The following is a 16956-nucleotide window of genomic DNA, read 5'->3' on the forward strand; positions in this document are numbered from 1 at the left end:
TCATCACTGCCTTCATCAACTCCTCCTTCAAATCTGGCACAGTACCTAACAACCTCAAGGATGCTTGGGTAATCCCCTTGATCAAAAAACCTAACCTAGACCCTAGCAATCCCTCTAACTATAGGCCCATCACCACGGTACCCTACCTCCTCAAAATCTTGGACCGCGCTGCGTATCTACAAATTCAAGATTACCTCGACACCAACAACCTACTAGGCCTCAGACAATCAGGCTTCCGCCCGGGACACGGCACTGAGACAGCTCTGATAGATCTAAAAACCCAAATTAAGGACATGAAAGACAAGGGTAAACAAGCGCTCCTACTCCTACTGGATCTCTCTGCAGCCTTCGACTTGGTTGATCACCAAATCCTTTGCCAGCACCTCAAAACTGCCGCCCACTTCTCTGATGCAGCCACCTCCTGGATCAGCTCATTCCTTGCACACAGGTCCATCAGGGTCTTCTCACCACTCGCCGCCGCGGACCCAGCTCACGTCCCCTGTGGAGTCCCTCAAGGCTCATGCGTATCACCCACGCTCTATAACGTATTTACGAAACCACTCTTCGATATCCTTGACTATCTGGGTGTCACCTACACAAATTATGCGGACGACACCCAGATACTCATCCCTATCACTGGGGATTATGTAACGGACACCAAAGCGCTTAATGCCGTCTACACTGCCATCCAAGCGTGGATGGCCCACCACGGGCTTTGCCTAAACGACGGGAAAACTGAGCTACTCATCCTAGGATCTCAGCCCAAACTCTCAAAACTCGACCGTAAATATGAGGCCTTCAACATTGATGGCAACATTATCAAGGTTACTAATGTCACCAAAACCCTCGGTATTTACCTAGATTCCACCCTATCACTCAACAGACAAACCAACTCAGTAGTCTCAGCATCCGCGTACACGTGTAAACTGATCACAGCTTGCCGTCCCTTCTTAACAACGAACAACTGCCTTATTCTCGCCAGAACCCTCATCTTATCAAAAATTGACTACTGCAACGCCCTTTACCTTGGTACGAGCCAAAGAAACATTGATAAACTACAGGTAACACAGAATAACGCTATCAGGGCGGCCCTAAACATACCCAGGCGCGCCAACATCTCTTCCACCAGACGCAACATACATTGGCTCCCCATTGCATGGCGTATCGCCCTCAAAACACTTGTTCTTAGTCACAAAGCACAGAATAACGCTGCACCGGCATACCTATCAGCGCGCTTCAGCCAACACACAGCCACCAGACCGTTAAGATCTGCACAAGCGCACACACTTATCATCCCCAGTTTCAAGCTTCAAACTGCCAGAGGCTCGAGCTTCCCAGTCCTTGCGGCGAAACTCTGGAATTCCCTACCCAACGAACTTAGGAATGTCCCTTCCCTCCAATCCTTCAAAAGGAAAACAAAACACTGGCTCCATGAGCAAGACGCTATGGCGGCCAATCCTATGTAACACTGGCTGCATGCTGCACCTTCCGGCTACCTTGTATATAATGCATCTGCATACTATCCTTGTAAATGTTGTACATAATTTATATATGTTTATGTATACATAAGTGTAACCTCTAACTACCTGTTGTAACACTTTCTTGTAACCACCTTTCTAAACATGCGCCCTGATGCCCTTGGGCAGGCTGCGCAATACAAATAAATAAGATACAAAAAATACAAATAAAATACAAATACAAATACAAGCACAGTCGAATGTCAAGGCTGCTTATCCTTTTCGTATTCTGACTGTGCTAGACAATCACAACTGTTTCAGCTTTTAACCCATGCCATCTCCTCGGTTATGGCTGTGGTTCTGCTCTGTATTAAAAATAAAGTCTGCTACGATAGTTCCTGCCCATGAATTCTCTTAATTTTCCAATAGGTTATTTATAACTCTCTTAATACCCAGAGGTTTCTAAACTTGGACCCAGGAAGCTAACCTGTGTTGCTCCACGTTGTCTTGCTTCCAAGGCAAACGCGTTGCCCCTGAGCTATCCTCCCGAACTTAGCACAACTTCCAAAGCAATTTGTATTCCTCTTTTTTTTTTTTTACCATTTGTGATCTCTTCTTACTCCAAACATCAGGTATCATGTGGACTTGTATTCCTGAATCCTACCCATTATGTTAGTTTATTTCATTATTAATTGTCATTCTTGTTAAAGCATGGAATTTTCCTTCTCTGTTTCACAGGTATTCAATTATTGTTAGGGTATTTATTGATCGTAGCCTAGCTTCGGGAAGCAATGCAGTGTTTTACAGTCATAGGGAAAATAACACTGTGATGTGGAGAGAAACAACGGAAACAAGGGAGTGGGGAGCTAATGACAGGGGAGGGTGCAAAATGTGTCAGCAAGGGATCTACAAGCAGTCACTGGAGGAAACAGCAGGTAGCCGATCCCCCAGTTTCAGATAGGGTAGGAAGAGGAGGATTTGTGTACCTAGGAATTCCGGAGGAGCAATTCCTCTAAGAGGAGAGTCTTGATCTCTTTTCTGAACTGTAGTAGTGAGGGGGAAGAGTCTCATGTTGAGGGGGACAAGGTTCCAAAGTCATGGGATGTAGTAAGAGGGCCGGTCTTCTGGTTCTTTGCTCCATGCAAGGGCAACGTCTGCACATGTCCTTATTTCTGGTGGTTCGTGGACCTCTGGACATGTTGAGTTTCTTAGTGAGGCACCTTGGGGCCTTCAGGGTGACAGCCTTGGAGATGATGCAGTAGGATTTGAAGATGAAACAGGCTTGCAGCGGGAGCCAGTGAAGTTTGAAGAGGGTCGGGTGATGTGTTCTTTGATGAGTCGTGCTGCAGAATGCAGTACACATCTCAAGGGTGCCAGGGTAGTAAATGGAAGGCTTTCCTAAAGGTCATTTCCACCATTCAGGTGGCAGAGAACCAGGTCTTGGACAGCAGATTTCAAGTTGCTTTCTGGGATGAAGGGCTTGATTTTCTACAGGAGAGAAATCAAGTTGGCATCAAGTGTTTGTCTTTTCCTTGCTATCAGCTTTTTGAAGGAGAGATTTCTGTCGATGTTGAATTGAAGGGAATTGGCACAGGTGGCCAGTGAGGGTGTGAAGCACTCGAAGCTCATATAAGAGAGCCAGGTCTGGATGACACAGTGTTCAGTGATTTTGGTCAGCAGTAGGGGTTCGGTGTTGGACGCAGGACACCCACGACTAAATCAATGTTAATCATGCCTTGAGCCTGTGGATGTCTTCAGTGGATATCTTAAAGTGGGGCTGGATATTAGTGGATGTTGTGTGGCGCGGGGAGGAATCCAAGCAGTTGCAAAGATCACAGAAGAAATGATGGATCCTTGCAGGACTAAACAGATGAGGGTATAGTTGGTCATCTGGAGGAATGCATTTGCATGAACAGGTGGCTATCAGCAAGGTGGAATTTGAACCAGAAAAGGACAATCTCGCTAATCGGCATGTAGCGATGTAGATTTCCGGTGCTTGTCTGGCTTGTCTTGTCTGGTGGTCACTGTGTAGAGTGCTGCAGAGAACTCAATGAGAACCAAGAGGCAGCGATGGGCTTCATCATGGATTTTAAGGGCTTTATCGATCACCTTGATGGTAGCTGTTTCTGCTCCTGAAGCCAGATTGGTAGGACTGAAGGAGGTTGTTGGCTTCAATGGACAAGATTCTCCTGAAATCGGGCATCTCAAAGAGATGCCTCCTCAAACAAAGATGCATCTGCACCGTGGGGAATCTAGAGGATGGCAAGTTTAACAGGAAAATACCAAAAAATGCAGTGTGCAAATTGTGGTGCAAATAAGTGGGAATTTAATGGCCCATCCGTCAGATGCTCACTTTGTGCCTATTTTGGACAATTCATTTAATGTTAGTTCTTTTTTCCTTTTATGTGCATAAGTTGAGGAAAAAGCAATGCTTGTATTTTTACTTCAGCTTTGAGGTGAATTCACTTTGTAAAGTGGATCCCTAACAATGGAGTAAGTGTATGCCATTTTAATGTCTCAGTTGGTAGTTTTGCCATGTCATTCAGGAATGCTGTAGAGCAATGTCAGAAGAATTGCTAGACAGCCACATGGAAAGTGTTCTACTTCCTAATGTCCTCTCCTGTACAAGTGTTCTATGGCTGCAGGGATATGAAGGCCACATGGGTGCAATCAATGGCAACGCAAATGCAGAGTACCTAGCTATGTCATAAAACGCCCTTACAACTCCTTCACTGGTATGTATAATGAGATATGCCTATATATACCCTGGCAGATGTAAGGATCATGTTGAAGAGCTTGCGTAGGGTCTGTGACTGAGGATTAGGATACTACCACCATGATGTCATTAGTGATTTGTTAGGAGCCCTTTGAAAAGGAATACAAGGCAGATAGTACATGGACTACAGGTGGTATGGCAAGGTGGCTATTTGTGTGTTAAGATGCCCCTCTCACTGACCCACCATCTCCAATATGATATGGGGTGGGAGACGGTATCTCTGGCTGAGCCTCACATATAGTATTTCACTACTCATCAGTGAGTGCAGCAGCATGCCTTCTAGATTGGCAATTTTTTTTAAAGAGTACCTGTCTTTCTGTGCTGTGCTTTTATACTGTGTTGCTGGTTGTGATTGGATAGGCTACTTGCATTCTTTTTTGTGCCGCTTGCTCCACCTTTAAATGGAGCCAATGTGGAAGGCCATTATTGGTCTGGTTTTGTGAATCAGAATGTTGGTGCATCTTTGCTCACTTTCTGTGGTCACTCCCTTTTTTACATGTTTAATGTGGTGCATTTACATGCTTTCCTCAAACTTTGCGCATCTTTTGCCCACATTTTACACTCCTTTTCAAAGGAGCATCTCTGAGATGCCCACTTCTGTGAATGTGGTGCATCTATTTATGGCACATTCGTGGTGATGTCAGATTTGCCCTTTTATTTTTGAAAATCTAGCCCAATGTATTAGAAGAGATGTGTGGCTACTGCCGCCTCAAGGATCCTACCTAGGAAGGGAAAATTGGTGATGGGGTGGTAGTTTCTACAGTCGTCACTGTCCAGTGTTGGTTTCTTGAGAAGCAGCAGGATTTGTCCAGTCTTGAGGGTCGAGGGGAAGGTGCTTTGAGTTAGGGATCTGTTGATGATTGTCAGTTAAGGGAGGAGTGCTTCATTCGGAAGGGTCTTTAGTAATGAGTAAAGGAGGATGTCATCCGCTTACGATGTGGCCTTAAGGTATGCTAGGGTGGCAGTGAGGTCTTCTATAGAGAGTATCTTGAAAGGTCCAGGTAGTTGTGGTTTTGCAAGAAGGGATGTGTAGTGCGATATCAGTTATGTCTTAGCGGATCATTCTGATCTTGTTGATGAAGAAAGAGTTGATTGTTTGACTGAGTGTAGTATGGGTGGGTCAGGCAGCTAATTTATGCAGTACTTGATGATTTTGAAGAGAGCCAGGCTTTAATTTTTGGCCTTGGCTGTGATGTTTTGGTAGTAGTTGGCCTTGGCAGTGGTGATCAATCGTCTGCATGTAGCACAGAGTTCCTTGAGCAGAGTGAGGTCTGATGTGCTGCAGGGTTTTCTTGTTTGTCTTTTTTTTGAAGTTGAGATCTTGAGAGTACATGGATGCAGAAGGTTTAGCCTTGAGGGTGTGCTGTTTTACAGGGGCCTGTTGGTTGATGTTGGTTGTGAGGGCGGTGTTGAGTTCTTTGAGAAGCGAGCTGCATTCCTGGTTCATCAGAGTTAAATCAGCCCATGTGAGTTGGAGTTACTCGATATTTAATGGGTTTGCTTGACTGGAGTCCTGTGATTAATGTTAAAGGTGATTGCGAGTTGCTCTGACCAGTATTGGAGAGCTGTGATGGAGGGTGGGAAGGGTGGTGATGATGAGGTCGACAATATTGCCTTTCCTGTGAGCTCGGTTTCTTATATGCTCCATGAGCTTCAGAGTCTTTAGTGTGCAGCTGGATTCTTCCTTCATTGACTTAGTTACTGGGTTGCCAGAGAATGATTATTTTGTATTTAATTGTCTACAGTTTCAACTTCATCATTTTCATCCACAATTACATTTTCCTTACCATCTACTAATATGGGGAACATCTGTTCTATATGTGGTTGGAGAGAGCTTTTGAGGCATTTGCAATAGCAACATCAGTAATTCTGCAGGCCCAAAACAATCATGTCCATTGTTAAAGATATAACGAACACATCAGCCAACTTTTCCTTTTAGTGGACACAGCCGTCATTTGCGATGAACAGAGTTTGGTTCACCATTAAACCTGTGTCTGTTACTTCCCAGTAAGAAGGGCATTCAAAAGTCTGCAAACAAACTGGTATCACTCTGTCCAAATATTGGCGTTTTGGAGGTTCTTTCTGCCATACTGTCCATTAATTTCCAATTCTGAGCAACACATCTTGTCTCACTTCAAAGATGCTCAGAACAAATCAACTAGATTCTTTTGGGATGAGTATTTTGGTGGAACATCCAATCCCACTTGCAGCTTGCCCAGATTCCTGGCATTATCCATTATGTTGGAGGACATGTCAATTGAACAGGCTCATATGCAATTCAAAGAGCATCTTGCCACTGCCTCTGACAGCTGGGAACTTTCCTCGTGTTACACCACAGCCACAAAGTAGATTGGAATCTGGAACCCCAATTCAACGCCTACAGGCAGGACTGGTGCTCGATATCGTCTCAGATCAAACAAAGCTGGTCATTCAGGTATTCTTGCATTTCTCCACAGATATCCAATCAAGCCCTTATCCCTGGGGTACAGGATTTATTAGCAAAATTTGATTGATGCTGCTATAACCTTCAGTCGCAAGTGTTCTCATATGCTCAAATCTATTAATTCTGTAGATTTCTCTAGCTGCCCTAGTTTCTTCTCGTGGATTTCTCCCTAATCAACTTTCCACACTAAATCTACATTTGCTCCTTTCACTACATTCTGATATTGGCACGCCAGACACTGGTGGCATAATGTGTGGTTTTACAGTTGGTAAAAAAACCTGGGGCACATAATCCATTCCATAGCTGAACCGCACCACCAACCCCCATTTTGCCGGCATGTGCGACTTCATGCAGCACACATACAAAATAATGCATAAGAGATGTTTGCATCACTAAATGCCCATCCTGGGAATGCCATAGCTTATCGGTGTGAAGAAAAAACCCTTCTATGCTCCATTTGTTTTGTTACCTGGAGCACAGTCCTGAATTTGACAGTTCTTCGAGGGTAGAATGAAGTGGACTATCTGACTGCACATGCACTTGAGGTAATCAGGGGAATGGGTGAAAGGGCAGCCTTCCACGCTGCCTAGTCGGAAAGGCCATTGGTCAGAGTGTCTTCATCTCTAGGGATATGGTATGTAGCACATTATACCACTTCTAATTATTCAGAGAACATTAATAATTCAAGAAGGGCATACACAAAAAAGCATTCTTTATGGGATCAGCTTCCCTTAAAGAAAAAACTTTACCTCCACAGTCGTACACTCTGAACACTTAATGCAAGTCATTATAGTTACTGTCTTTTCTTTTTGCCAAAGAACATGCTCAAAGCAATGCAATATTTTCAGCAGACCAGGCAGAAAACACTCTAGGGAGTTAGGCCTGTTCAATAACTGGACGTTCATTTGCCTTTAATATTCCTCTTCAGGGACTTTCAATGAAATTTCAAGTAGATCCATGTATCGTTTTATCAGCCAGGCTTAGCAACAGTCAAGCAGGATAGAAAATGGCACTATGGCAGAATAGCATTTGATGAATTGAGCAAAATCAATTCAGATAGGTGTTACATTTTTGTTTCAGCAGCAATGGAGTAACTGCATGGGGTACCACTACGATAAGAGGCAAGCCCTATACCAGATTTTCAGAAGGCCAATTCAACTGCTGCTACAGACCACAAGCAAGGCAATAAACCAGCACTTTACATGTAATAATATTAGAGAAAATCAACATAATTAACATATTAATGTTATTATGCCCAGAACCAACCGACCTTGAGGTGGAGTAGCTCTGCTCTTTCCGGAGTGGGCCCCTGCTTCTGTCATTTCTACGCAGGCTTACTCTTCCTTTGACTACCTGGTCTGCAGGCTCTCAATCTCTCCTGGCCTCTCTCTGACTGCGGCCACCACTTACAGGCCTTCTGGCCAGGTTGCCCTCTTCCTCTCAGAGTGGGCTGATCCGTCGTCCTCTCTCCTTGCCTCTACCTCTGAACTTCTCCTCCTCGCAGACCTCAACATCCACCTGGATGCTTCTAATCCCTCCTCTGGGCTCTTCCACAACCTCTGACTCTCTCTCTCTTTCCATTCTACCGTCTGGTGGGACAAACTCTGCCGGACACACCTTGGATGATCTCATCTCCTCAGACATCCCCCTGTAACCCTCTCAACACTCCTCTCTCTTGGACTGACCACTTTCTGCTTTCCTCTCACCTGAAACTCTGTCCCTCAAGCAAAGCCCGCCCAGGTACTGCCACCTACCTTCTCGGTCTTTCGGACCATGAAGCGTGTGTCAAAGGCAGAGGTGTTGCTAGGGGGGGCTGAAGGGGCTATAGCCCCAGGTTTTTGGTTGTAGCCCTGGATAGAAGCTAAGGGGTTACAACCAAAAAGTCTAGCTAGCCCCCAGTCCCGACAGTCCCAAAATTAGCATAGACCCGGATCTCTTCCAGATCTAGCAACACCCCCGGTCAGTTGATGGCTTTGCCTCTACTTTCTCTGCTCCTCCTACTCCTGTGGCAGACACACACTCTCTAACCTGCATCTTTCTAATTCTAACACTCTCAACATCATTGCCCCTGTCATGAGAATCCGTCTGAAGCTTACCTCCAAGAGCAACTCTTGGTATGACTCCAACCTCACCAACCTGATAGGAATTGGAGGGCTTTGGGTACATCCTCTGACAAACTGGCCTGCTGCCTGCTACAAAGGCAATACAGACTCGCTGTCCTTTCCAAGAGGAGAGTCCACATCGAAGCCCATGTCTCTGCAGCCTTTAACAACACAGCCTAACTATAAGATCTACAAGGAGCTGGCCAATCCTTCTGCAGTGTCTACCTCTCCTGTTACTTCCCAGGCCCTCTGTACGGCTCTGTCTTCTCACTTCACCTCTAAAACTTATGACATCTTTGTCCTCGCTCTCCTCTTCCTTTCCCTCTCCTGCCCCCTTCTCCTCCTTTCTCCAATTTCTCTCTGACAAAATCCGACAAAGTTTATACACTAGTCCGATCTATGAAAGTGTCACCCAAACAGGTGCTCCCCTGATCCTCCAAAACCACCAGAGAGTCTTGGCCAATTTATGCAATCACTCTTTCGCCACTGGATCTTTCCCATCTCTCCTCAAGCACTGCCTTGCACTACTTCCAACTCGCTCTTCCAAAGTACCTTCCTTCTTGAGTCCTTCGCTCAGCTACCTCCAACTCTCTGAGGGTCAGACACTTCTCCGGGCAGAGAGTGTGGGGTAGATCTCTCTTCTGCAGGTGCCTCCCTCTAGAATGGCCCTCCCTGGCCCTCCCTCTCTATCTCCACCCTCCCTACCTCCCTCCCTTGCTCACTCTCTCCCTCCCTCACTCTCTCCCTCCCTCGCTCACTCTCTCCCTCTCTCTCTCCTTCCCTTCCTCCCTTCCTCCCTCTCTCCCCTGTTGACCCACCTGCTGCTGTGCTGACTGGTTGCTTGGCTACCCAGAGTCTTACTGGGTAAGAGGCTCCTCCATGATCAGTCTCCCCTGCACTGGCATTGAGCCTTCTGTGTGCTTAGGGGCTGTAACTGTAACCTCTACAGCCCCCTGCCTCCTTGCACTTAAAGCCAGACAGCCCTGGCTGCACTCACTCAGAGCAGTGCTGCCCTAAATGCACTTCCCCACCCCTCCCCTTCCCTTCCCTGGCATTTCCTCCACCTACCTCCCCTCCTGCACTTTTGTCTGTCGCATTTGCATGATCTGAATTACACAAGGCCTAGTAGGATCGTTTGTCTTGTTCTTCCTCTGTCTTCCGCCACTTGTCTTGTCGCGCCTAGAAACACTTGTGTACAGATGCGTTATAAATGACATATCAAATGTATTCTACCAAATGTGAGCTTTAGGTTTGATTATTTGCATGTTTATGTTCCACATCATGTTTTCACGAACAATTATTCAATTGGGGAGTTAGGGCCAGTTACATTAGTGTGAAAGAGCTCACCTCATTCACCAGACAAAAAAGGGGAAAGATGCCACCTACTTTAATTATTGTTGATGGGCTTGCTGAATACAAATGTTTTGATTCCAGATATTGCTGGAAATGTATAAAGCAAGGAGTTGATGAAACCAATGGATTTGCTTTCAAATCTAGCCACCCATAATGTTTTAAGCAGGTTAGGCTGCAATCATTGGTGACCTTATGCCACCACGGGTACTCAATATTAGCAAAACTCACCATCTCATACTAAAATTAACTTTTGCCAATAAGGAATCATTTTTTCTTTTGCCAATAGTTACTCAGAGATATGGGTGGATCACTGTTTGACGCCTGCAATTGGATTAATGTATTCATGACAACTGTCACGCTATATAAAAGACACAGTTAACTGAATATGAACTAAATATTCAGCCTAGGCAGTATCAGATGTCAAAAAGGCACCTTAAGCAATAATCCCCAAACCAAGGAGAAGGCTGGGGTTCAGGAGCCCAGTGTCACGTCACCAGCAAACGAATAAGGGCTTAGGCCCTTCTACTTTCTCTGCCCTATGGGTTTATTTACAAAATATTTGGTACAGCACCCGGAGGACATATATTCTCATTTGCAGGAGGTTTTCACATATTTGTTTCTCATGTACAAAATTGTGACATGGATATGCATTTGCTGAAACATTAAATACAAAACTAAGTGCACCACTTTCAGGATCTAAGTAATTTAACATGGGTGTCAAAGAACAAGCAAAACACATCCTGGAATTATATAAAAAGATACTTTGATGTAAAAATGTGAATTGCGAGTATCCCAAATTCCTTGATGTCACTCTAAAGGGCATTAAGAATAGGACTAACAGAAACTGTTGGGAATGGCCTCAGGGATCACCAGGTACCTGGTGGCAAGATGGTGGGGTAAAAATAACCCCCCCCCTCATTTAAGAACTGGGAGGAGAACATGAGCCTATGTGAACCTAGGGAAACCAGGTACACCGCAACACTCCTAATCAACAGCCGCCCTTGACTATTGGCCTTCCTTTCGTCAATATCAATTGGATGCTGCCCAAGCAGCTCAGTCCCCAGGAGATAGTACATGATGCTAGGCATAGACTGATCGCAAAGAGACCTGGACACAGCGGGATGGCCCTACCCATGTATTACAACAAGATACTTATGCACTTATCTGACATGACACCTATAATGGCGACGGAAAATACAGATACTGGACTCAATATAAGCGATTCGAGCAGGGGTGGGGGGGGGGCTTTGAGAGGAACGGTACAGAGGGAATAAGAAGGGGAATTGTTGGTTATTTGTTAGATGAAAATCCATAAAGAAATATTGGAGAAACAAAAAAGAATTGGACTAACAATAGTTTTAGAGGCTAAGGATGCAAGGGAAGGGAAGGGCAAGTACAAGGCTGTGAAATAACAGAGCAAACATTGAAGTATACGAGTAAGATTGAGGTACGTGTAAGTGAAAGAGGGGAGATGTATCACAATCCCAAAGGAAAGGAGGGTGGAGTACAATTTGGTTTTAAAGTATATTTTAATAAGTCATTTTCTTTGTTAAACCAGAGAAACACATTTGCCCATAATGACACGCAACCCTCAGACTTAAGAAATATGGTTAAAGTGACACTCTGCATAATAAGTAGCATACAGAAGAACTATTGATAGAAATTAAAAACAATATGTACAAAAGAAATATGGAGACTATAGAAGGAATGGGCAGTTGGGTATAAATATTCTTCTGGCGTGAATGGGGAGAAAATTGCACACACATACATACAGAACAGTGACAATCATAGCTTTTTTCAACTTAAAGAGAAATTTTGAATTAACACGTTTCAACAATATGAGTACAATATGATATAACCATTTATAAGTCTATACTCATTGAACATTTAACAGAATTTAGTGTGAGCATTTTTGAGGAAACCACTACATTTCATAGAAAATAAAGTGCCATCATCATTTGTCAGTTTTCCAACAACCATAATCATTCACCATAAAGGTGACTAACTCTGTATTAGAGCGCACATATTTAATATTCTTAAAAAAATATTTTATTGTTCTAGATTTGCAATGCTGGATTTTTTCAAATTTAGAAAGTTACGTTTCTTCTTTTTCTTGGTAGATTTTGATGATTCAAATGTGGATTCTTTTGGGGAACGGAAAACAAATAGCTTTTCCTCTCTGTCTGTGTAGCCAGATTCAGCAGCAGCATTACCGTCATTTGTTTTGGAAAGTCCATAGGGTACAACGGCAGGAAGTTTAGATAGACTCTCAATGTGGGAGAATGAGACGCGCTTTACGGGCATCAGACGTTTCTTCTTCAATATGCTACAACACAAATAAATATGCAAATAAATTACAGTCCCAGCTACTGTAACTTTTCAACTACAACATCACAGTGGATTGATATACACACTAAGTGTACAGTTAAACAACAGAAGCACTTGTTTACCAATATAACGAGAGTTCTAAAAATCATATCAATATAACCCTGAATTGCATAGGAAAGAAGGAAAAGATGTTGGGGAATGTATTTTTACATTCCAATGTACTCCTTACAAAGACCAAAATGTCACACCGAGAAGTGTAAGCATTGTTGGCTCACATCCATCTCAAAGCTGAATCACAAAAATGCTCATTCACCCTGTATTTAAATCTTACATCCGAATATTAGCATAACATAACCTTCAGCTATCCACCACATTCTCTTCAATAAATATCTAATATAACACACTTTTTATTTCAATATGTTGGCAAGATGTGTGATTACAGTGTTATAAATAGTCAATGTCATTAAACCTATGCACTCTTTTTGATGTTTGAGGATGGACTAAATTCTCCATCATTGATTCATTCTTTTTGGGACAACATGTCGTAGTACATACTGTGTCCATCAGTATCTAAAGAAAGGTATTCAATTGTGGTGGCGATTTCAAATGTCCAAAAGCACTTAGTAGAGGATCAGCATGATTATAAAACACAGAACCAAAATTAAATAAATATTGTATAATGGACTGAAATGAGCTAAAGCATCCTCTAGGAGGACCAAGAGCAATCTTGGCTTAGAGCGCAGGGGGCTGACAGTGTACGAATGTATCCAATCAGGTCTGAATTAAGTATTTTTTTACAGCTGTGAAAACAAATTAGCAAAACACGGACTTTAAGATCAGGTAACATTGTGTACATGTGACAATCAGTCTCGCACCAAGACAGGGTGGAGACTGATTTGCTACTGGCTTGCCCCCTTCTGTGATGATGCAGGACAATTGAAGTAAACAAGTATGTAAAAACAAAGGGACATCATGTATGCAAAGTATAATTAAACAAAACAGAAAATGTGTAGCTGTGGAGAAAGAAATTAGATGCACCATAAACACGATGGGGAAACTATTAGATTTGATAAACGCAAATAAGGTTTGAGAATCAAAAGAATTAAAGGGCTTTTCAGATCTCAACACCAACACAACAGTAAAGAACCAGAGGGCCAATTACCAAAACTACCTAGAGGAAGCACCCTAACCCAAAGTGAAATCTTTGCAGCGTAAGACAAAGTGAATCCATGGGAATCAAACAAGTAGCACAACACAATCCAGAAATCAAAAGTAAATGAAATCTTCAAATCTTGTTATCCAGAAGCAATCTTCTATTATAAAAGAAATGCAAAAAAGAATAAGCTATTGTCCAGAAATTGTAATCTTGATATGTCTTTAATATCCTATCATAATATCAATGGTTCCAATCTGTTAACCATTTTAAACAAACTACCAATTTCATGGGAAGTATGATCAGAAAAAAAGTGAATTCAAATAAATTGCACCTGTGAAAAGAATGCAAATTGCGAGCTAATATGAGGTGCATTCATTATGATTTTATTAATGTTTAAAACTGGCTTATGCAAAACTATTTCACACAATAGTTATTCCTTCTTCAGAACAGCCATCAGCAGTGATGATGATTCATTTGTCTCAAAGATGGAGCATATACAACTAAGAACATCAATGTCTTCTCCTACACCAACATCAGATGAAGAAATGACTGTTCAACAAATACTGAGGGGCTATTGATGAATGAACATTTGTACCGGGGAAGGGCACTAAGCCAATCAGGTGGCTGGAAACTCAGGCGAGAACCCACTGTGTACCGTCAGTTTTCCCAGCCACCCCAGACCCTTACACAGGTGCCACCCTCTTGATAGTGAGGAGGCATCATGGAGCCAAGCCCTGTTACCTGGCTATGGACCCCCAAGACTTCTGGCAACCTTCCCCTGCCCTCCTCCCTCCCTCCCTCCGCACTTACCAGCTGGACTGGAGATTTCTGCTACGGTCACGGCACACCATCTCGTCCTCTGCACCCACCATAGAAATAGAAACAGGACTAAGTCCCTTATCTAGAAACAGGACTAAGTCCCTTATCTATTTGCAGATGCCATCTTGTTTTTTTTTTTCTTTTTATGTGGGAGATTGGGCTTGAGCAATACATTTAGAGCCTGTCTCCCATGAAAGAAAAAATATATTTACACCCCGGACTGTAGCAATCAACCCACATTAAGGGTGCATATATGGCTGGTAATGGCCCCTTGCTGAGGCCTGTCTAGATTCAGACTGCCAGGCTATTACTGGACACATCCACCCCTCCAACCTCCGACGCGGGTGTGCTTGCTACAGTCACAATATCAATATATTTGAAAAGTCCAGGTATAGAACAGCCAGGAATACAACAATGTTCTCTAATTAGAGTCCAAAAAAAGCAAACTCTCAATTTCCCCTAATTACTTTGCATTATTTTCTGTCTTAGACCTCATCTAAACGTTATAGTCTTCAATAAGAAATTTCGAATTTTAAGCTTCCAAAAACATAATGCTATACTGGTTGGATAATTGAAGGCTAGAGATACTACATGACACCAGCATTACCAAAGGGGTTGCACTACCAAAAGGGGTAGGAGGGCTGAATTACTTTTGTTGTTAATTCATTTAAAACAAATTAAACCTGTAACAAGTATTTGTAACTACAATAGTTGTGTACAGGTTATAGATACTACATCATTATATTAACCCAAATGCTCTGGTGTCCTGGTGAGCATAGATTTCCCATTAATGGGGAGATATTTGAATGAGGTTAGCCTGTTCTGCAAATTATCACAAAATGATTCTAAAATAATAACATTCTCCTCACTGAGAAGTTTGATACTCAAATGGGAATTGCAAACATTTATACAACTGATGTTGTACAAATGGAGAATAATATTCTGCATTGCAGTTGTATGGATGGTTTGTAAAATGAATTCCTACGCAATGGGATTTTGGGCTCTTCTTTATCAATATACATTGTTAACCTTAAATGGAAGAACCATGTCAAGTTTACCTGCTAACCTAACCCTTTTTCTTTCATGCACCCTACAGAGAGCAAAGGGTGGGGTCAATCTTTTTCCTATTGTTCTCCATTCATAAAGTGAATTCCTTGTACAAAGAACATCACTGAATCCAATAAAATATGAACTGTTGTAGATGAATGCAGAATTGTTGGTTTTATTGGGGCAATCTCAGTAAAAGGAAAAAGTACTAGAACTCGCTTTTTATAATCCAATTCTTGAATGTACTTTGATCACTATTTCACTGTTCTTAAATGTTCAACAATGTATAAATTGCATACATGGAACAAATTATCAATCAAATGAGTTAAAACACAGACTACTGGGGACTAGCATGGACATTCCTTTTCAAGAACTTTACAATAAAGAGTGTAAGGTAAATAAAAAAAAGTATTAAGACATTACCTAAGGACATTTACCACTCATATTACCCAATCAATTCCTTCAATAATATTTACAAAAATGCAAAGTACAAGAGTATTGCAGAAAGAGGAGAACACTGATAACATGCAGTACCCTTGGGCATAAACGTAGCAAGTGTTGAACACTGCTATGCTAAGTTGTTTTGGAAAATAGTCTCATAAACGTTGGGCACTAGGGGTGCTTGAACTGCCATATCCTTGATGGTCAGTGCAGGTGTAACCCAGCCCGGTGGTTTCCCATGGGATGTCTCAAATGTTGAATTAAATGAGCATCTCAAGGAGGGGTTTCAAACCCACCATTTAAATGCAATTTCTGAAACAAAAGAGTCATTCTAATAAAGGTTTTTGAGGAACTATAATATGTCGATCTTGCTTCCTGCTTCATTTGTGGGATTTGTTTGTCGAAAAGCCCAATGGACAGGACCAATTCCCATGATGGTTTTGAAGGTGTTTTATAGCGCTTTTGGCAAGTTTACAGAGGTAATGACTTTTGGCAGAGTCTTTTTGTAGTAGTGTTTTTTGGTGTGCCTTAGTTTTGGGTTCTCCTTTTTGTCTGTGTGTGTTCTCTAAGCATCCTCTTTAAACTCCCCTTTTTACCCTTAATCAATTTTTTAAAAAATGCTAAAAATCCAATATAGTGTCTTCTTTGCCATGTTCCTTTTGAGGCATCCAGAAAAATATGCTCCCAACGGCTTTCCCATTGTGTGTTTGGACAGAGGCCTGTGTGAGATTATAAGTATTCTTTCTGTACTGTGGTAAGTCACCTTCCCTGTGGTTTGTGTTTTGATAACCATTTCCTATCAATTGAATCTAGAGAGAATCCAGTTGTTTGTCACTTTTTGGGTTTTGCACATTAAAGCCTTAGGCACATTTGCATGTTGCATGCTGTGACCTTAGGCAAAATGTCTTCTTATTTGGTGGGAGTGCCAGTGGGTGTAGATAAGGAGCTGGGAAACTCTTTAGCCTCCTTGCTAAAGGTTGACAGGGTCTGCCAGAAGGGTGCGTCTGAGCCTGAGGATTTGAGGCAGATGAAGG

The 16956-nt window shown here is 42.6% G+C and overlaps 1 protein-coding gene across 2 annotated transcripts in view; it reads right to left on the reverse strand.

Moving 5' to 3' along the window:
- Positions 1 to 11641: 11641 nt before the first annotated feature.
- Positions 11642 to 16956, reverse strand: part of EVC2 (EvC ciliary complex subunit 2) — a 1020434-nt gene continuing 1015119 nt past the window's right edge. Inside the window, exon 22 of one of the 2 annotated variants that reach the window (XM_069631972.1) lies at positions 11642 to 12457. In XM_069631972.1, the coding sequence (XP_069488073.1) occupies positions 12181 to 12457 (277 nt within the window). In that variant the 3' untranslated portion in view covers positions 11642 to 12180. The remainder of the gene's footprint in view (positions 12458 to 16956) is intronic. The other variant, XM_069631971.1, reaches the window with a different exon arrangement.

This window comes from Ambystoma mexicanum, chromosome 6q (assembly GCF_040938575.1).
Source record: "Ambystoma mexicanum isolate Mex_15411 chromosome 6q, UKY_AmexF1_1, whole genome shotgun sequence".
NCBI lineage: Eukaryota > Metazoa > Chordata > Amphibia > Caudata > Ambystomatidae > Ambystoma > Ambystoma mexicanum.